General features: G+C 43.6%; 1 protein-coding gene across 1 annotated transcript in view; it reads right to left on the bottom strand.

The window, feature by feature from the left end:
* The window catches only part of TACC2 (transforming acidic coiled-coil containing protein 2), a 127,392-nt gene that overhangs the window by 64,226 nt on the left and 41,277 nt on the right, over positions 1-21,889 (bottom strand). The window contains exons 7-8 of the mRNA XM_017809161.1: positions 15,885-16,010; positions 9,411-9,542 (exon numbers count right to left, since the gene is read on the bottom strand). Coding sequence (XP_017664650.1) covers positions 9,411-9,542; positions 15,885-16,010 — 258 coding nt within the window. The remainder of the gene's footprint in view (positions 1-9,410; positions 9,543-15,884; positions 16,011-21,889) is intronic.

The following is a 21,889-nucleotide window of genomic DNA, read 5'->3' as shown; positions in this document are numbered from 1 at the left end:
CTCTCCTGCCTAGCCCCAGTTCACCCTTTAGGCCTGCCAAGAAGTATCAATTTAGCACTAAATTTAGTGCTGGCTTTTCAAGATATAAGAACTGTGTTGACACTATAAGTACGTTTTGTAAGAACTTCTCTGGAACCTGAAAAACACACAGATGTAGCTCAAAAAGGGAAAAAAAAAATCCCACTGTAGCTTCAAAGGATTTAAGAATGCCCCAGGCATTTCAGCCTAGGGATGAACAGCCATGTAACAACTTATTGTGATCCCACTGCTGAAAAAGACTATTTAAGTATTCACTACCATCCTTTAAAATTTATCATTTTCTCTTCCCGCCTCTTTCATCCATTTAAGCAAGAGCCATATTTTGGCCTATACAAAATTAATGTTTTATTGAAACTGGATGCCGACTGGTTAGTTGTTTAAAACACTGTACAGGCTCCTAAATATTTGGTCTTATTCCATTTCATGTTTATATATAAATTCAGACTTGGGTCACTTGCACCCAATTTGAAATTTTTGGCTTCCATCAAAAAAACAGTGCTGGACACGGCTGTGATAAGTTTTATGATATACTGAAATTTATGTTCTGTTCCTTTGCTCTTGGCTTCACTGTCCACTGTGCCAGGCGTTTACACCAGTTGTAAATGCTGGTTGTATGACCACACATACACACACAGAAACATCAAAGAGCCCACTGGAAGAAAAGCCTTCCTCACACATCTATCCCCTTGGGAAGGAGTGGGTGAATATTAAGCCATACCTCCGAGCTGCAATGCATTATTGAGGTACTGTGCAGAAATGAGCACCATATAAAGCAAACTGCAGAGACAGAGCAAAACCAAACATCCCAAACAAAAAGGGGTTTCTCTGGTATCTGAAGGCTGCTGCCAAAGCTCTGAGGAACAGCACTGTCTACAGAAAAATAAACAAGCAAAAGATGGGAAAACGTTTAAAGAAATAGATTATTGTTTAAACATAATTTCCACCTCAATAATATATATATACATATATTTATAAAATACTGCCTTTGGACCCCAAAGCCTTGAATGCAGCCAGGGAAGAAGCTTTTCCCCCAAAGCCTCCCTTATTTGTAGGGCTGCCTGGTATCAAAGGGTTCGTGGCAAGGGTATCCACATTATCAGACTGCTAAGGAACAGCAGTCTGTTCTTTCCTAAAGGACTAAAAGGACCAAACTGCTCAAAAAAACCAACACTGTTCTGTATAGACAGAGTCACAAGGCAAACCAGTGCCTCGGGGAGGGTGGCTGAGCGTTTGAGAGCACATTAGCACATAAAAGCATCGACACCTTTTGAAGTGCAGTGGTGACAGCCTTTTTAGGACACCCAAGGCTGGAGACTCCTGTGCTCTAAAAGCCTCGCAGGAGCACCAGCCCTCCTCTGGCAGGCTCTGCCTGCCAAGTCCTTCCCAGAAATACCGGTCTCCCAGGACCAGTGTTGATCCTCGTGTTACAGGAAAGGTCAAGCAGACTGTTTTCAGCCACACTCCACGTTTGGAGTTCATCTCTCTAAAGGTTATACAGGAAGCAGTTTACAGGCTTGTAAAGAATTCAAGCATTCTTCATTATAGGCTGCACAAAAATACATAGGTCTAGACACCTTGTGCATATTTCTGTGCTTCTTTGCTCACCATGCATTTTTTTCAGTCCTGGGACAGCCAGGATTTCCTTTTTCTTTGCTTTTATTCTGCAAAATGTTTTGCTCCTGTAGGCAGATTTTTGCTCCTTGGTCTTACCTCCCTCTCTGAAGTGAGCAAGAGAGGATGGATATTATAATTTCCACTTGCCTTGAGGAGTCACTTAAAAATTCCTCCTCAAAGAGCAACCTGCTGAAGCTGCTGCTGGAACACTACGAGGCGTTTGCTACCCTCCACTTTCACTCTTCACTTTTCTTGCTAACTCTGATTTTATGTCACACCCACAGATGTGCCAGCAGGAGCCTTTGTGAGACCACATTGATCTTATATTGCTTTTTCCAGCCAGGTCACACCATGGTCCAGCTCACCACATGCACTGCTGTGGGACAGGGACAATATTTAACACTAGTGCTGTCATTACATCCTTCAAAAAGCCACAGCTAAGCACAGAAACCCAATCAAACCCCTTCAATCTTTGTCCCCAGAGGCACAATTCAATTTTTTCTTTTTTTTTTTTTTTTTGCTTCAGGGAATAGAAGAGAATTAACTCTATCCCAGCCAAAAACAAGACACCACTGCCTTGTATGTGAGCAGATCATAATTTAAAACTAAAAATCTTTGTTATTTTGGAAGATGACATCCCAAAGAGGGAACCTAAACAAACACTACCTCCTGGAGGGCCAAGCAAATTGTCAGAGAAAGGAGTGACCTCTTGCAAGAGCAGTGGAAGAAAAGCAGATTTCTTTCTTTCTCTCTCTTAGTTTTATGACCAACTTTGTACTAAAGATGAAAGAGTAAGTATGAAAAGTCACCTGAAACATGCAACAAATTTGTCCCACTTTATTTTATTGGCAAAAAACAGTGAAAGGTTAACATAAATTGTAACATCTATGCTTTAGTGTGCCTAATAAATAGACATGTAGTACAGTTTATGTCCACAGCATAATTAAGATATTGTAGTCTGTAATTAGCCATTTAAAGATACATTAATCATCATCCTCCTAAAATCCAGTTATCCTTAATTTGATCCCATTTCAGTACAGATAAATCAGAAATTCAGGCCTAAAGGGAGAATGACAGACCATCAGGTTGAAACCAGAGGTTTGTTGGTTCAGTGTTTCTTTGTTAGCTGTGGGGTTTGGGGGTTTTTTGGTGTGTTTTTTTTTTAAGCATTTATTTTTTAATAGGCTCAGAGTGGGGCACTGATTCGCAACTGGAAAGCAGAGATGAAATCTGAGCAGTAAAATAATTAGGGAGAGTTAGTTAAATCAGTGGGATATTTTTCAATATATTTTTCAAGCAAAATAGAAGCAATTTGTTCAATTGCCTCTGTACATCACTTGGCATAATCCAGCCCTATCCATGTCACCATGATGTAAAATAATATACCACAAAATAACACAAGGAGATAGCAGGTGTAAAGCTTCACAGATTTAACTTATTCTTCCAGATCAAATACTTTGATAAACACATTGTCTGCTCCACCACTTATCTAGATTACCACAGTGTGAGTGCTTTATTTGCATTGATACACTCTCCATGAAAACACACAACGTCTCAGAATTTTAAGCCTGAGCACACTGACAGAATTCCCATCTGCTAATTCAAAGAAAAAAGGAGTGATCAGTGATGATGCAACCAGGATGGACAAGAAATAAACTTTAGAATGGGTTTCAAATAAAAGTAAATACAAAAATAAATGAAATGAACCAAAACAAAACATAATTGTGCCCCTCTTCCCACTGATCACTGTTTGGTGGCTAAGGTCACTGCCTAATCTAAATTGCAAGTGAGATTAATGGCATTAAGAGTTATGAATAACCAAAATGCCTGCTTAGTTATTGAAATTTGCAGCATGGGAAGCCCACTGCAAGGATAACAAAAGAGGCCCCTGCACGGTGCTGCTCGGGATGCCGGGGGGGCTGCAGCCTTTCAGAGGTCAGCAGTGAATCACCATCAGCAACGTGAGAACTGAACACCCCACGAGATTCCACGCCCAAAAGCGTTTCATGAAATCAAGGAGCCATGCAAAGAGGGGGATGAGGTTTGCAGAGCTGAGCACAGCCCTGGGTGTGGGTGCTTCCCTCCACGGGGGCTGTGTGGGGATCTCCCAGGAGGAGCGAGGGGTCTGCAACCACACAGACCTGCAGAGCTGACACAGCTTAAGGCTCAAGGGCAGCCAAACCCCTGTGAAAAACTCTTCATCCACCTCCCTTCATGCAGTTCTTCATTTGCTCCTTGGCTTTCCCCTCCTGCTGAGGCACAGACACTTCAATTTTGGATTTTGTCTGTGCTGTGCCAATACTGTAAGGAGCAGGCCTGAATTCACTGGGTCACGAACAAAACTTTAAACCCCTGCTTTCCAAATGGGTTTTAGGCTGGGACCACAGGTATAACCACACCAAATGAGAGAGTCTGTTTTATTGCTGAATATGCCTCTGCAGACCATGCCCACGAGCCAAATGCTCAAAGCTCTGTTGACATTTCCACATGCTGGAGTTGCAGAACCACCATCACGGACAACAGCATCTCATCTTACTTCCATACTTCTTTCTAAGCCTTTAAACATCCCAAGGTGTAAGATCCCTATGACAGCTGGAGCCAGGCTTGTTAGGAAAGCAGCTGCCTCATGCCAGGAGGGGAGTGACATTTTTAAGGACTTTCAAAGACCTGCCCTCAGCTGATGAGATCAGTGTGGATAAGGCTCTCCAGGGGCACCTTGCAGCAGGAGATTTCAGGAAGCAGAATCCAAAGGTCTCTTGGCCTCAGGGTCTGAGTGAAGAATCACGTTATGAAAATGCAGGATGAAAAAAAATCAGGCAAGAACAATATTCCCACCTGGTGCAATTCTTTGCTGTGGCTGCCAAGGATGGGCGGACAAATGACTTCCTTAAAGAAGTCAGCTTACAGCTTCAACGTGATTTCAAAAGAGTTAACAAAAACTTGAAGTATTTCCAGTATTTTTCAAGCATTTCTTTATGCTTTTGTTTTTAGAAGATTTAGCATTAGGGGGCAGAGCGCCCCAAAAGCACAGGCCATATTTAAGCATAACAGTGATTATTGAGAAATACAAAGTACACCTGGCTCAGCAGTTCTAGGCCATATATTACCTGCACTAGGACAAGAGGTGATCCCTACAAGCCCTCCACCCTCCTGGCAGTGTCAGGTCCTCTGGCACCCTCAGAGCTTGCCACAGTGCCAAGGAACAGCAACCCAAGCCAGGTGTGTAATCTCTTGTCTTGAATCTCTAGTGCCACAGTTCTGTAAAATGCAAGATGATCAATGCCATTCTGAAACTCCTTGTGGATGGATTAATTACTGTAATGACACATCCATTTTCACGCTGCTGAACCTGTTCTAGCAGCAAGGAAATTACCATATATTGCCTGAGGGAACCTGTAAAATACACAGTAATAACAAGCAAACAGGGGGCTGCCACTGCCCTTTTGTCCACCACCACACACTGAGAGAAGCTGCACAACACACACCAATAATTGCTCTCTTTGTTCAGAACACCCCAGAGAGCCCAAATTCTGAACAAAGACATGGTTACAAAACAGGTGACATTTCCCACTTCTGTCAAGCACCCATTAATGCTTTGCCTCTGAAAAATGCAGTTCCTGGGAGCTATTTGTTGAATTGCTGCTGTTTTATGGAAGTTGCCCTTGGCCAGCACACAGCATGGGGGTCTCTGGGCACCCTGCCCAGCAAATACCCAGGACTGTCCCCCTCAATCATGGGTTCACCCAGAGAAGCCTGAAGGATCCAGTTCCTTGCCTGAGGACCCCACCACAGCAGTCTCACAATCAGTTACAAGAAAATGCACTTAGTCCACAATGTCCTGGGCTCAAAATACAGCAGGCATCCCAGGAGTTGATGCTATTACTCAGTAATAGGCTGAAGAGATCTACACTGAGCAACACAAAGCATCCTCCTGCCTAGGGCTGAGCAGTTGGGAACACATCACTCAGGAGACAATCTCCTTTGAAAACCTGGAGTGGAGAAAATGGATGAAGAGCAGGAGTGTGGCTCATTCCTGTCCATTTGTTACAGACTGGCTGGTTATGTGGAAGGTATCTATTTTTTGTATTTGAGAAGATGGTAAGTGCCTTTTATGACATCAGCCACAAAGCCTCAGCAAAACTCCTTGGGTTTTAGTTTCCAAGACCTAAACAATTTCATTTCAATGCCTTCATTCTGTTGCTCTTACAAAAAAAAAAAAATAAATCACTTCACTTGTGCACCAAACAGTCAAGACACACTCTAGAGCTATACAACTATCCAGTTCACGTAATAAACATAAAACTCACAGAACTACACCTTCCTCCAAAAAAAAAGAAATATCCCCAAAGCCCCAAAAAACTGCAAACCTCCACCCTTTGGAAAGAAAGAGGCCTTGACATTGCATTTGTATCCTTCACTTGTATTTCCCATCTCCTCCTTGCCCAGTGCACTTGTAAACTTAATGTAGTAACACATTCCTTTCAAAAGGGTTGAATTCCCCAAGGAAAAAAAAAACCTTATGCTTTTAAATCCCTTCTTGGTTTTGATTACATCATTAAAAGCAGCTCAGTCTATGATGATCAGCATTGGTCAAAAACAAAGGCAATACATTGATTTTTCTTTCCTAAGTTTTACACTAAGCCTCTGCAAAAGCAGAAAACTTGTTTTCAACACGTGATCAATCAAATAAAACCCAGAAGTTATCAAGCTTATCCTGTTTTTCAGCGTGACACCAATTGCTCAGCTTTGCTTCCTCCCAGAGAAGCATTATGAAACATTTTGGAAACCAACAACACAGAAAGCAGAGTTTTCTGTACAGACTGTTGTGACTTTTTGCTTTCAGAAGAATTTTGTTGCTGTGCTTCCAATTGGTTCCATGCTCATTTCAGGAAAATTAGGTAAGACAGAAATGTGTATTTAATTTCAGAGATTCAGAGATCAGCAGAAGTTCCCTGTCTATCCAGAGTGTCTCAGAATGATCTGACTCCAGTCTGGTTTAGCTTCTGAAAGAAAACTGGCTCCATATCTGGTAAAAAGGAGGACCCACCTCTCCATTCCCATCAGCCACATGGAACATCACAGGTGTAGCTCTGAAAGCAGGTACTGAGGGTACAGGTGAGGACATGCACAAACCCTGCAGAACAGATCACATCCATCTCTCCTCCTTCCAGGACAAAGGGATGGATCAGCCTTCAGAGCCTTCCCAGCTCTGTCTGTAGGGCTCCCATAAAGAACCACTTACTCTCTCTAGCAATTTGAGCACAAATTATAAAGTGTCTGTGACACAGTTCATAATGTGACCACGACAATCACAGAGGAGGCTGAAATGCCTCAAGGATCCATTTTGCAGAAGGTGGTGCAGTGGCACAGCCTTTGCAGAAGGTCAGCACCTTGCCAGGCAGTTGACATAAATGTGACAAAGTGAAACATAACTCAATTTGCAGACTATTATTTTCCATGGCTGATTTGATACACGTGAATCACATAAAAATGCAAGATAGTCTCAGAAGTATTTATATAACGGGCTGATTATAACAGCAAACAGCTATTTGGACAGTAATATATTTGCTTTTCAAGAGGATGCAAGAATTATCTTTTGTCCCACAGAAAACTCTTAATTCTCACCTCTGTGTGCATCTTAATTTCCATTAAAATCTGTCAAAGTCTTGCATTCGTGTTACAAAAAAAAGAACAAACACACAAGTTCAGATTTGGAGGAGGAGTCTGGGGGTGATAAGACCACTATTCTCAGTGTCCAGCTTGGGTTACTGACATCCTAGGCTGGATTTTAATTCTGCATTAAGCAGTTCTGCTAATATAACAGGCTGCCCAGAGAAGCTGTGGACTGCACATCCCTGGAAGTGTTCAAGGCCGGGCTGGAAGGAGTTTGGAGCTACCTGGTCTTGTGGAAGGTGTCCCTGCTCATGGCAGGAAGTGGAATGAGATGGTCTTTATGGTCCCTTCCAACCCAAACCATTGGATGATTCTATGATTCTACTTAATTACACCACTGTTTACCCTATCCAAGAGTTTCTTACGCACACATTATTAAACACACTACATTGACATCAAAACAAATCAGAAACTTCAGAGGCACAAGCCAATCTAAATATGTGAGCACAGCCACTCTGCTTGCCTGCTGAGTTCTAAAATTATTTCTCCCCTCCTTGAAGTTGAATTCTAGTGAAAAGGGGAAAAAAATACCATGTGTTTTGGTGGTTTCAATTTGGATCTGTAAACAACAGTCATCTGTGACTACACTAAAGTACTCACAGAATGTGAAATTCAGTCCAGTTTGAACAATTTTGGATGATTCTCTGGAAAGAGCAAACATCTCAGGGTGAATATTTTTTAAATTACAACCTCACCTGCCCATTTCTCTCAAGTTTTAGAGAATGGTCATTGTATCTACCCTTCAATTCAGAAAAATCTCTCCAGAACTTGCATACTGGTGCAAAACAGGCCTTTGAGCCCTTCTGTACCCCACCAATGATACACAAGTGGGTCCAGTGCAGGGAAACTACCCAGAAGGTTTGGCCTGTGTTACAGCAGCACGCACACTAAAGGTCAGGACACCATTTTCTGATCAAAGTAATCAGAAGTTTAGAACAAATAGTTAACCAACACTAACAACATTATCCTAGATGTTATACTGTGGGTAGTCTTTTCAGCAGCATTTGCTGATGTTCCACAGAAGAACATGTCTATTGTGAACATTTTAATTCATGATTCACAGTATCCTCCTGCTGACAGAAGCATCTTTTGACATTTCTGAACAGAGCTTTAGTGGAATAACTGTATTTCCCGTGGTGTCTCCCGCCTCGTATCCTACTTGTCACAACCTGCCAGTCTGTATTGGTGGGGTGGAGAATGCTGTTCTCCAGGGAGGGCCCATTTCATATCCTCAGCTGTGCTGTGACCTTTTCCATTAATAGATGTCACAATAAGGGCAGGCCTTTATTGCCAAGCCACAAGAGCAGACTGGTTAATCACCCACAGACAGGCGTCAGCTGAAGCTCTGACTCGAATATCCAAACACGTCTTGTCTCGACTATATTTGAGATGGGAGAGCTGAAACCAGATCATCTTTAATGTCCCTTCCAACTTAAATCATTCTATGATTCTATGACTCATTTTGGGGGTTTTCCAAGCAAAAAATGCATTAGGCCATCTATCAAATACTATGGCAACAACCAATGCACACCTGAAGTGGTGAAACACTTAACTTTGACATCAAGATAATACAACATTTATTCAGCAAGAGCAAAACCATGCTGAACTTCTTCCTTCACTATTGACAACAACAATGCAAATCAATAGTGAGGTGGGGAAGATGCTGGCAGAATCTGAAGGGGAATGAGCTGATCAGTCCTCTTGAAAACAACCTGATCCTGCACAGCTTCACCAAAAAAAACCCAAACCAAACAAAACACCAAAACTGAACTTTCAGAAAGGAAAATATTGGTGGAAAAAAAAAACCAACTTAAAAAATATTAATTTAAAAATAGCAGGAAAGATCAGCATAGTAATAACCAGTGTAGCCCAAGCTCCCTCTTCTGGTATTTATGAGTAAATATACTGAATTAGGCAGGTCTTGATAGTCTTAACATTTGGATTCAAAATCTCACAGTAAAGTGTTCATACAACTCCACAAAACACCTGTTAAAGCTGTTCAGCCTCTTCCCACTAGTAACATTTCTTAAGCAAAAGATGTACAGACATGGAAATGCATTGTAAGATATGAGATAACACAATACCTCTTTTTTTCCCTTGTGAAACCCTCGGTTTCTTGAGCAGGCAGTTCTACATCATCACCAGGGGCCACAGCCAAAGGTTCATCCTCAGAAACGTGGTTATCAACTTCTTTGCAGCTGTCAGGCTTGGAAGCACTGCAAAACAATTATTAAAAATAAGCTGACAAATTTCAGAAGTGCCCATGAAGCTTTAGTGAAGTCTCCTTAAAGGATGAACTTTGGTTGGATCTATAAGGAGCTCTAAGGGGCACATCAGCCCCTCCCGAATTCCATCTCCCTCCCACCTCCCACAAATTACTTATTCCTACAAACCTTATCCTACTTAATTGCTCAGATGACCATGTAATCAGTAATACTGCAAAGTTTTGACAGCTCTTGCAGACCATAAGAGAAAGTGCCAGAGGAATTTAACTGTATATGAAATCAGTAAAATAAATAAATCACTAATGACTGCTTTGCAGTTCTCACACAGCCCTTTCTCCTCAGTGTAGAATTTAAACATTCAATTAACTGACTTGTCTTTTAGAAAAAAAAAAAAAACACACTAAAATCTGGGACTAAAAAATTCTCTTACTTTAAGAGCTCTCCCTATGCTGTAAAGCCAAACACACAACAATCCCAGAACTCATTACACGAATGTTAAGATTACAAGACTGTAATGCTGCTGTATTTGTTAATTCCTACAAGTCCCACAAGATCCAAACTCAGAAGAAGAACAGTAACCACCCTACTCCCCTTGGTCTTGGCCACGCTCATTAAACCACTGACAGAAAAAGAACTAAATAACCAATGACTTCATGTCTCAAAAGCAGACACAGTGTAGGGTCTGGTCACACTGTCCCTTCCAGGGCACCTCTGACATACCAGAGGGACACAGACATCCTGGGGTAGCCACACACAGCAGCCTCCCTCCTGCCAGCTTCTGCTTCCAGAGATACAGACACAAGTGTTTATGGAAAAGTTGATGGAACCAGGCCTTGGCTGAGCAGCTTCTTTTAGGTTTCCTGAACTAAATATAAACAGCTATCTTAGCCACTCCTTTTAAAGTTTTCTCTCCCCTTCCCCCAGTAATTACATTGGAACTGCAGAAAGCAGATTAAATTGTGTTACTGATTAAGAGTTAGTGAGGTTCAGGGACAGGCTGTTCCTCTCTGTAGAACCAAGCATACAGAGGACAAGCCTAAACCACATCCCTAACTTTAGTTACAACACAGACGAGCAGGAGAACAGGTACTTCCCAAAGTGCTTGTGCACTAAGTTACTGAGATCACCAAAGCTCTTTCTGAGAGTAGTTTACCTTGATTAGCTTATAACCATGAAGCTGCTTTGTGCCATATGGGATAATTACAGTTATTTCTTCTAAGAAATGATCTCTGCTTTACACGCTCACTCCTTCCTTCCTCCCTCCCTTTCCCCAGTTTATCCAAACTGGCCTGACACTGACACAGACATCCCATATTTTCAGTCACATCAAGGTAACACAAATAAATAATGATTTCAAAGCAAGCTGTTTCCTTTTTCATGCAAAGGCCTTTGTCCTTTGCTAAAAATGTCTTTGTCCTAATATAGCAACAGCATCCCATCTATACCAAGGCGATGTGACTATATAGGGGTACACGGAGAGCAGTGAAAGTAAGATTTTAAAGCAAAAAAAGTAAACTGCTAAAAATAAGCGAATGCTGAACATCTGTTTGGAGAGGAAACAAAGAATTGCAAAACCCAAACAATTCACAAGAGGGCCCAGCCAAGCAAGAGTACCAAAGGCATACAAAATTATGGCCCTGGTGCTGTGGACACAAAGCCCTCCCAGTTACCTGCTTACAGCAGCACCTGTTCCCTTCTCACCCACGCTCCTCACACAGGCCCAAATGACCACCTGCAGCCCTTCAGCTTCCCCCTTTAAGTCTTTCCACATAAAATGAAACGATTTTCAGATGTACAGTTTGACTGACGAATGTCATTCCTACCGCTAAAGCAAAACTTGCTATCAACACACAAGCATTTTTATAAGAGCTCTGCTCCCTGGCCTTCACAAAGCACAGGGCTTACTTTCATGAGCTACTGTGCTGTATGTGTTAAAATCCACAGCTAATTTCCTTTCATCTTTCCAAGCTTCATTTACACCATCAAATACTGGCTTCCCACAAAGACCACTCCTGCCAAGCCTCAGCTGCCTCGCTTGTGCTGTCGCTCTGGGAAGGGATCCACAGTACCAAGAAGTGCTGGGTGAGGCCATGAAAAGCAGGTTGTGAGACTAATCACACCAGTCTGGGGCTAATATTGCCACATCATTACTTTGGCACTGCTCAGTAGGGCTTGCAGGTAGAATTGCAGCAGCACAGAGCTCCTGGTTATTGCCCATCCTCAGCTGGGCAGTACCTGCAGATGGGTGCTGCCCACAGTGGGCTCTTAGGGAACAAGCAGGAGCAGAGCAGCTCAGAAATTGTTCAGATTGCACAAAATGAGGTAGGGTAGCACAAAACAGCAACCCTGTCCAAAACACAGACTCTAAACTCTCCAGCCTAGGACTGCATCAACTCAGGTACACCTATCAAGTCACAGTATTTGTATCAGCTCAGACATGAAGTGGTTACATTAAAGCCTCTCCACAGCTCCTACTAAAACAAGGTTTTCTGTCAAACTTATTTCCCAACTCGTAATATTCTAATGGGTGTAGCAAGAATACTACCAAAAGGGCCAAGTCTTCTCAGTGCACAATGAACTATACATTGGCCAGTCTTTATCCTGTAGAGTTGAGCTGATTGGAAAACAACATTTTCAAGCACCATCTCTGTTTAAGTAAACCTCAAAAGTCCCTTTCTGATTGTCTGTGTGTACAGATAATCCTGAGTACCTCTGCCTACCCGTGGTCTAACACTGAGGAGCACAGCCCCAGAGCATCACAACTCCACAGGCTGTGAACTGCGTGGCCAGGAAAGGTCCATCTGCAGACAAAGCAACACAGCTTTTGGTGCATACATCATCATTGATTACAAATTCCCTGTGACAGCTTAATGTCCACAAAAAGAGCTGGGACAGAGGTTGATGCAGGGGAATTCAAGATTTTGTATTGTCAACTTAGGTTCAGAACAGCTTCTGTTCCCCAGTATTCAAGACAGAGCTGCAACAGCTCTATCTAGTCTGGACTAAAGGCCACAGCAGCTCCACAACCTCAGCTGGAGATTAAATGCAAGAGCAGAAGCTTTCCTTAGCATGAGGAAGAGAAGAGTGAGTTGCCCTGCCTGTTAGCTGTGGCCTGACCATAAAGAAAACTCATGCAGCAAGTGCTTTCCAGGCTGCCTTTTTTTTTCCCGGGCATTTGCAGGTTTGGGGTTTTTTCCCCATGAGACAGGCAGGAAGTTGCAGGGAACAGATAAACACAGCTCAGAAATGTTTCACACCTCTAACCACGGAGCTGAGCTGTGGTCTTGTACAGCTGGGGCACTTATTTGCCTTCTCTGCCTTTCCAACCCAAACATTCCTTATATAACACAGAAGTCCTGTTGCAGAGCTCTGCACCTGCAGCCTAAAGAGAAAGCTGTGTCTAGCCAAAATTTCTCCTAGTGCAACGTGTACTGGCAAATCAGAGTCATCCTGGCCTTTCATCGCTAAACAAAAATGCTGGCAGAACAGCCAGTGAACTTTTTACCTAATTCTTTTCAGGGCACTTCTTTGTAGATACAGTGAATAAAATCTTACCGGGCAGGTGATACCATGTTGCCCCTGATCAATATGTTATCAGCAGGAGAGAGGCAGGCAGTCATCCTCAGAAAGCAAAACAAAGATACAGTTTCTTGACTGGACAGATGGAGAGACAGCCTGATCTTTTACCATGCCCTGCCATCTGGAAGCCATTTAGCACAAACTGACCCCCACCTTACATGCACCATTGTTTTTCCCTGCCAAAGTGCACACACCATCTGCATCATGTGCCACCCCTGACGTGGTGTGGAAATACATGGGATGGGGAAATACACGGAAACAAAGGGAACTGATTAGTAAATAACTAAATATATTGGGGGAAACACTTTATAATTGCACTTTACTGCAGACAGACTGGAATAAACATCATGCCATTCAGTAGCCCTGGCAATATCTCCAAAGTCTAGTGCAGAGGTACCCAGGAGGCATCACATGGAGACATCACATGTGTTGCATTACAGAATATTATCCAGCCATACTGAAAAGCAGTGGTGCACCATTTCTACATAAAATGACAAAAAGGAATGGCTTCAATATGATCACCTTACCTATATAAGCAATAAACTGCTCCATCATACAGGTGAATAAGCTGATGAGGGATAAGGCGATGACACAACACAACAAATATCACTGAAGCTCTTGGATAAAAAAAGCCCAGTCCTGCTATTGCTGATCCTTGTTGTGAGCATAATCCCATGTGTTTTAAGAGAACTACTCTCATTTGCTACCAACATCACGTTGTTACCAGTTCAGGTCTGACCAAACCACTGGGAAATCAGCAGTGCTATTCCCAGAGGGATAAAGCAGCACCACGACTGCACCCACAGGAGCCAAAGCAGGGGTCCAGCTGCATTGATTTAACCCCTCTTCTGCCAACCACCTGCACCTGGGGGTGGGCACACGTGGGCAGCTACTGGGTTTCTACTGCTGGGACACCAGGAAACATCTCTGCAAAGAGAAGGCTGGCAAGCAACAACACCCTGGACAGGAAAGACAGGTGCAAGGAGAACAGGTAGGCTTTTATATAGGAAGCTGAACAAGGATGCAAAACAAAAGAGTAAGAAAAACAAACAATACTGACAAGAGTTGACTTGTGTAGCACTTAAAAATAAACAAAAGAATTAAACAAACAAACACAGAAGAACTACTACAGTCAGCTTCACTCCAGTTGACCACAGGGTATTTCTCTCTCACTTTCCTAACTGGAAAACTACCTACATCCACACTGAATATCCCTGGTTTGCAACTTTTTAGTGTTGAACCCTTGCAAAAATCCTGGCAGGTCCCTCAAGGTCAGGATATGGAGACAAGAGCCAGATCTTGCAGCTGTTGCACAGTCCGTGTGCCCTCACCCCCACTGGGCTCAGCCACTCTGGATGGGGCAACCACAGCTCAGCACCAGCACTCGCAGCCTGTGCAGCTGGGATGGGGCAAGGAACCCCCAGAATAACTGTCAGACACCAACAAGAGAACCTTTTAAAGACAGAAGTTATGGAGTACATCAAAAGAAAAGGTGTAATATAATTAACTTGAAATTCCAGGTTCAGGTGAGAACGTCAACAGGGTGAATTCATGAGGTTTACAAGAGGTAGTGAATTAAAACACTTGAAGATTGCTCTCCCTAAATGTTTCCTAAGGTGGCATTTAATCACAGACAGCTGGTGTGCCTTTTTCTATGCAAAAAGCAAACTTTCACCCTAAGGGCACAGAATTTTCTATTTTAGTCTGTGGTCCAGAGAGTATATATAAATCTTTCTGGCACTTTTTGGTGTTAGCCTTTTTTTCCTGCCTCTACATTCAGAAAGGAGCTCACAGCTCCACCTCAATTACTGCTCACCCTTTTCTGAGTGCCTCACTGCTATGGCCAACAATCCATTAGCAGAAAAAAAACAGAATCCACAAAAAAACCCATCAGTAATCCAATTACATTTGTTAAAAACAAAGAAACACAGCTCTTTGAGTAAAAACTTACAAGAACTGGAAGAAATCCACATCATTAGCTTCCCACTGTAAGCTTCTCTAGATCATCTTACTCCAAGTGTAGGAAAAAGTTTGTTTCTCACAGACTCACTCAGCCAGTGACTAACCAGCTTGGGGACTGGTGGCAAACCAGTATGGGCTAAACAGCAAAGTCACCCAGCTTTTAAGGTGGATTGAGCAAACCACACAAGGTCCTTTCTGCCTTTGATGACACATTATTGTGACTTCAGCTAACAAATTTAATGCTAGCTTAAATATACTGTGTATGTTTACACTCCACTGAACTCCCAGTGACTGAAGGGTACACACACCCTACCAAGGCTTCCTCTATTGTTGGCAGTTAAGACAAGTTTATATGCCCAAAGATCCTGACAACCCCACTGCCACCAGCACAAATAAAGCAACAGTTTCCCTTCTCAGTGCAAGCAAAGGCAGACAAAAAGGTCAGAGTCCAACAGAGATGAGATACCTGAACAATAATAATAATAATCAGGGCCTGCTTTATAATCAACATTATCCTGTTAAGGAAATTGTCAGAATTACAGAACATGGCCAAAGGATCAGTTACAGGAAAAGGTAAACAGCATCTTCTTTTGAAGATTTTGATAAGGGGGGATGTAGATTCTGACACAGATTTCTGCTGACAGATGTTCCCCTGGCTGCAGGCAGAGCCAGCACAGACATCTATCCATCCAAGGAGAGTGAGAGCAGTTCTTTAGGCAGCACTAAGACCCCCACAGCAGCAAGCAGGTGCAGCCACTTCCCCCAGCTCCAGGGCCTGGCCCTGGACAGTACCTGTCTGGAGTCAGCTCTGCAGCACCCACGGGGCCAACATTTCCAGACGCCACAGGAACAGAAAAGGGTTGCTCGGAAGGGTCGAGGGGAGAAGCCAACTGTGTATCATCACCTGGCCCAGGAGGGCTGCAGAGAGAAAAGACAGGGGAAAAGGCACTTTTAGAGGTCTGAGCTATTGCAGAATTACTGTAATTTGCTGTTTGAACCCCCAGACTTGAACATGCCTGTGCTAACTCATGTTAGGGAAGGCAGCAAAAGTTGGCATTTTTAATATAAGCTACTTTTGTGCACAGCCCTGCTGTTCCCACAGCACTGAAGTCTCTGGATTTTTGTCTGAGTCACAGCTGCAGGAGCAATGAGACAGTACAATCCAGCAGCAAATTAACCCCATTTTGATTCTGATTATGAAAAGTGAAAGAGAAATTGAGCTGAACAAGAGAAATTATAAGATTTCCTGCCTTTGAGACCACGTAACACTCAAGGAGCTCAAGGCTGGCTTTCACCTGAAGCTGGGGGGGCTCTTAAGTGGGGGCACAGAGTCAAAGGTGTCCTGGGTGCTGCAGGGAGCACACACACACCCTGCTCTGACCCATTCCTAGGGAAAGCAGGGTGCCCCTGAGTACCAGCAAGCACCTCATGGCTAAAAGAAAACAATTTGGAAACACACCCTTGAATCAATAAGGAATGGAGCCTTGCTGAAGAAGGTGGTTGGTTTGTTTTCAAGAGACACCAAACCATGGGAAACCCCTGAAAACAATGTATTGGTTGCCCATTTCAACCTGACTTTGCCATGTGGCCACCCAGATATCAGAGCCCTGGAAGCATCAGTTTTCCCTAAAACTCACCAAAATCCTCAAGTTTTTTGTAAACCATAAAGTGTGACATTAAGTTGGGGGTCCAATTTCACGCTGTACTGAACCTCCTCATGTCCATGTTGTTTCCTGTACTACAAAGTAAATAAAATCCTGTACATAGAGGGATTGTACCGTACACAGATGGATTTGAGGTGCATAAACTTAAAACTATTGCTCAGCATTTGAGATTTCAGCTTAAAAATAAAAAGCCCTAAATCACAAAACTCGGCTTTAACACTAAAGGATTACTACCTTGCCTAACTTCAAATCCAAAGAACCAGTGTGACTTTTTACTCCTGTTTAATTCTGGATCAAAGAACGTAACAAAGAGTTAAACTTCACTATAATAATGTCAGTGTTTGCTGCCATCTGAATATACTCACACTTCCTATATTTTATCTAAAGGATTCTGTAACATGTTCACGTGGGAAAAACAATTACAATGCTGAGCCATTAACTGCCCACATGTTCTCTGGTTTAACCACACCTGAGGGCTCAGCCTGTTGCAGGAAACTTTGAGCCAAAGTTCTAAAGTCCTCTGGCTTATTATCATAAAGGGACCATTTTTCACTCATTGCTGAGTTGCAGATACAGCACAAACTGGGGTCTCCCCTCTGTTTTGCCTTAAAATTAGTGTTTAGAAAGTAGATCTTGACAACAGCACTTGGCAATTTGGTTTTTTTACATACATAATGAGTAAAAGGAGCAGGTGTGCCCCAGTCTGGTGAGCAAGTGAAGTGTTTGTCCACCACCATCACACCTCCTGCACACCCAACTCCCGGACAGAGATTTCTGTGGTCCGTGGACAAGGTAACCTGAAACTCAGGCTTGGGGAGGTGATGGCAAAGCTCCTCCTTTCCGAGCCACCCTGCTCTGTGCCGCAGGAACAATGAAGCCATCCAAAAGCTGCTCAAACTAGTTCCACAACTGACATTCCTGGGCATCACAACCCTTGGGCTCACGGGCACCCGCCACCAGGTCCCTGCTGTCAGTCCTCTGCCCCCACCAGCCTTTTAAGCCAATTTATTTCTCAGTTAAAAGGCCATGAGCTTTTTCCATTCTGCTGCCTGAGTTGTGGGTCGAGCCTGGAAGAGGATCTACATAAAATTACTTCCAAATTCTACTTATGACAAGCATGACTGAAATACTTTTCAAAGGAAAATACCTCACAGTTTAATAAGCAGTTGCTTACCAACAGCTGCAGCAGGCACACTAAATTCGGCCCAAAGACCGAGGGGTTCAATCTGTTATTAGTGTGTCAGAAGTGAAAGACACTGCCCATCAAGTGTCCTTAGGCTCTTGAGTTTCACAATTTCACTTTTGAGGCCTCTACTTATTCTTGAAAAGAGATTTTCCAAGTCACTGTTTGAGGCAGGTATGCAAATAACAAGTTTCAGGCAAAGCTTGACCCATACTAGTCATTAAATCCCAATGAATGAATGAGAAATAACTGCATAAACCTCTGCAATTTCTTCTGTTTAAACACAGCAGGTCTATGTAAGAAGGTTTCAAACCAAGGCAGAAAGTTAAGATATGTACAGAAACACAATCTGGCACATGTGGACACAGAGGCAGCGAGGCCTGGGTGTTCTGGTGGGTCTGTTTGCTGCTCTCCTGCTTCCAACCATGAGATGCAAACCTTAAACCCCTTAACTTCATAGGAAAGTTTCAAAACACTTTGACACTGGTGCTGGAGACAGAAGGCAGCTACAGGTCTTGGCATTTACTCCCTGTCCATGTTTTTCCAATCAGGAGAGCTGGATGTGGCTCCCTTTGAACAGTCAACAATAGCTCCAAGTTCACTCCAAGGGAAACCAATATGCATTTCAAACTCTGCTATCTCCTAGTCCCAAACATTTGGTTGCTTTTAATGAGATAATGGTAAGATTTATAGATCCTGCTCTTACTCCAGAAATCTCTGGAAAATGGCACCAACAACTGCAAGGCAGGACTGAGCTCTCAGTGCTCTCATCACTCTCTATTTTGTTTTCTTCAAGATACAAGATGTTGCTCACTGGGTACAGCAAGTCAGACAGACAAAATCCTCCACAGTTCATACCTGGTCTTCTAATAACCTGGGCCAAAGAGTCAATTTTTTAAAGCCTCAGTTTACCCATACATAAGAAAAAATATTAATCAATCCCAGGGAATATTGAGAGGATTTGCTGTTTCTGGTGAGTTTTTGCACTGAAATCCTTCGGAAAGGAGAGAGATCTAGCAGCACCTACATTAGTTGAAATTCATTTATTCAAACACATCATACCTCATAAAATTTGATCCATTTTATTAATTCCTTCTTAGTAATCATTTTATCTTCTCCTACTTTATTTTGTTGCTTATACTTTAGCCACACTCACTGGAATAAACTTTATTCGTAGAAAATCCAACAAAAACCTGTAAGTCTATGCACCTTTGGTATTTCTGTTCTTTAGAAGTATTTTCATGAATTTTGGGGCTCCTGTCACTATGATTTAGTGGAGAAGGAGGTAAGAAGCTATTTCTTATATCAGAAATCAACATTACTGGTATTAGGAACTAAAACTAAACTTATTCAGGAGGCAGCTCAGAAGTGCTACATAAGATACAAGCAAAGGATTACAAATTAAAAAAAAAACCTCTTTCCCTTCTCTCTCCCGCCTTCCCCCCCCCCCACTACTTCTTATGAAGTAATTTAAAACCGATTCAAATATCAACAGAATCTTAGGAAAAATATGAGATGCTAATACTGAAATGGAAAGTGTGGCTTTATTTCCCAGTGAACTAAGGCAACATCCATACAACCCAAAAATCCCCAAGGGGCAAGTCCAAGCACCTGCAATAGCTTTGAAAGCTCAGACACAGTGATGGCTGGGGGGTCACTTTAGCTGGTCACTGTGCACAGATACAGCAGAGGTTTTACTTTTATCAGCTAAACACACTCTCACAGTCAAAAGATCGAGTTTGGGGAAACATGCTGCCTTTTGCCCAACGAAAGAGTTACTTATGCATTTATGTACATATATGATTTCAGAAAAATCTCTCAAATTCCTTCTGTACTCTGAAGAAGAAACGATGCCTTAAGTGCCTCACATCAGCACTTTGTATTTAGGCTGCAGGATCTCCTGCAACCTCGGCCAGGCTGAGCTGGGCATTGTGCAAACTCGGTAATGAAGGTATCCAGGAGATGAACTGGCATGTGCTAATTAAAAGCAAACAAAATCACTGTCATCCAGGGGGGTTTGATGCACAGGATTTGCATGGCAGCATTTCTACGCTTATGGAAGAAAGACATTGCCACCCAGGTACCAAAACTGGCTCCTGGGGGAATTATTCCAGTGCCTGAGATTTACATGCTCCTCCTCTGAGCGGGACCTGAGCAATCAGCAGAACAGGTCTGGGTGCTGGTGCTCAGAGCACCCAGGAGAGCCAGCCCAGCCCAGCATGGCTGGAGCAGCACCTGAGTCACACCTGACCCCAAGGGAGGGACCTGCCATCGTCCTGGCCAAGCAGCAGGAACCACCTGCACCTCCCAAAGCGTCTGCAGTCCTCGTGGGAACACACGGCTGCGCGGCTCCAGACACAAGGCTGCGCTTCCAGCAGCGAGGGACTCCCTTCTCTCGCTGCAGATTTCCACACTAACAACATCAGAAAGGAAAACAAACGCAGAAACTGCGTTCTGGGGGCGTGAAAGCGTTTTTTTAAAAGGCTTCCTGAAGGCAATACCCCACCTATGAGAAGCAACCCCAGAAAGCCAGGTGCAGAGCAGCTGGCAGTCCCTGCAGGTAATTCCCAATGACCTGCTGGGGCAGGAGAGCGCTGTTGCTGTCGGGCATCCGGACTCGTGACCACGGAGAGTCATTCTCAGAAATGATACTTTTCTGGCACTGCTTGTGGAAATCCTGACAAGATAGAGAAGTTATCTTGGCAGGGGATGGTGTTTAGTGACACATTACCTGAGGGCCTGCACTTCCATTCTCACCCAACCCTTCTTGCTTAGAAAGCCCTTGATTTCTGTAACATGCGTACCCAGATCGATCATTGATTTGATCAGTCATAACAACAAAATATAAAAAAATATTTTTTTTCTTTTTTGCCTGAGTGTTCTACATTACTGTGGTCACATTAAAACTTAGGCTGAGTTAATACAATAAACAAACACAATTATTCTAGATTAAAACACTTAATGGGACTGAAACACGCGTTACAGCACTACTTCCTTTGCAAGCTAAAAGAGGGACAACAGAAAGCCACATAAAAGTCTCAGAAGTATAAATCACGCCTGCACAGGATGAATAAGCATATTTGCTGTAATAACTGTCAACCATTATAAAAAGCCCATCACGTCACCACCGAGCAGCTTTTAGAGCCTCGGAAGGGCTCTCGGTCACGTCCTGATGTCATTGCTGCAGAATTTCAAAGTTTCCAAATTCCAGCTAGTAAACCTGAGGCAGAGGTTTCTCGGTACAAACAACACACACACAGTCTCCTTTCTCGAGCAGAAACCCCAAACCCAACCAGAAACCATGGCAGGAGCCACAAAACCCTCCAATCTTTTGAGGGTGGGGGGGAAGGAGAGTTAATCCTCACCCAGAGCTGGAGGCAGCGCTGTGGGAGCAGGAGAAAAAGTTTCGAAAAGTTGTTCAAAGGGGAAGAGGAAAAAAAAAAAGGGGGTAAAAAAACTTTTCCTCTCACAAGTGTCTACTTACCAACGCCAGGAAATAATCACCAGCTTTCCTACTCCCAGTCATCCTCGCTTCCAACACAACACCCCGCCACAGCCCCTCGCTCGAACACCAACTCCCTCCGCTCCCACCATCCCGGGCGGGGACCGGCGGCTCCGACAAAACCCCGCTCCCGGCCGCCGCAGCTTTTTTTTTTTTTTTTTTTTTTTTTTTGGGCGAGCTCTGGGGCGTACAAAAGACCGAGGAATAGGAGCCTGGAGCTGCTTCTCGGAGGCTCCTCCCATGAGGCTCCCCGAGGAAAGGCCGGAGCGACCGCGGCTGCCGCGCCCCGTCCCCCCCCGCCCCGCCGGTACCGCCGCCCCGGGGCATCCGAGCGCCGCCGGGGGAGGATGCGGGGCGCCCGAGCTCGGCGAACAAAGGAGCAAAAACAAGAAAAAAAAAAGGAGCACGACACCCCCCCCCCCAGCCGGCTCCCACGTGGGTTTTAATT

Source organism: Lepidothrix coronata, unplaced genomic scaffold (assembly GCF_001604755.1).
Source record: "Lepidothrix coronata isolate B3197 unplaced genomic scaffold, Lepidothrix_coronata-1.0 Scaffold25, whole genome shotgun sequence".
Classification (NCBI taxonomy): Eukaryota; Metazoa; Chordata; class Aves; order Passeriformes; family Pipridae; genus Lepidothrix; species Lepidothrix coronata.
This window is presented reverse-complemented; position numbering and strand designations above follow the sequence as displayed.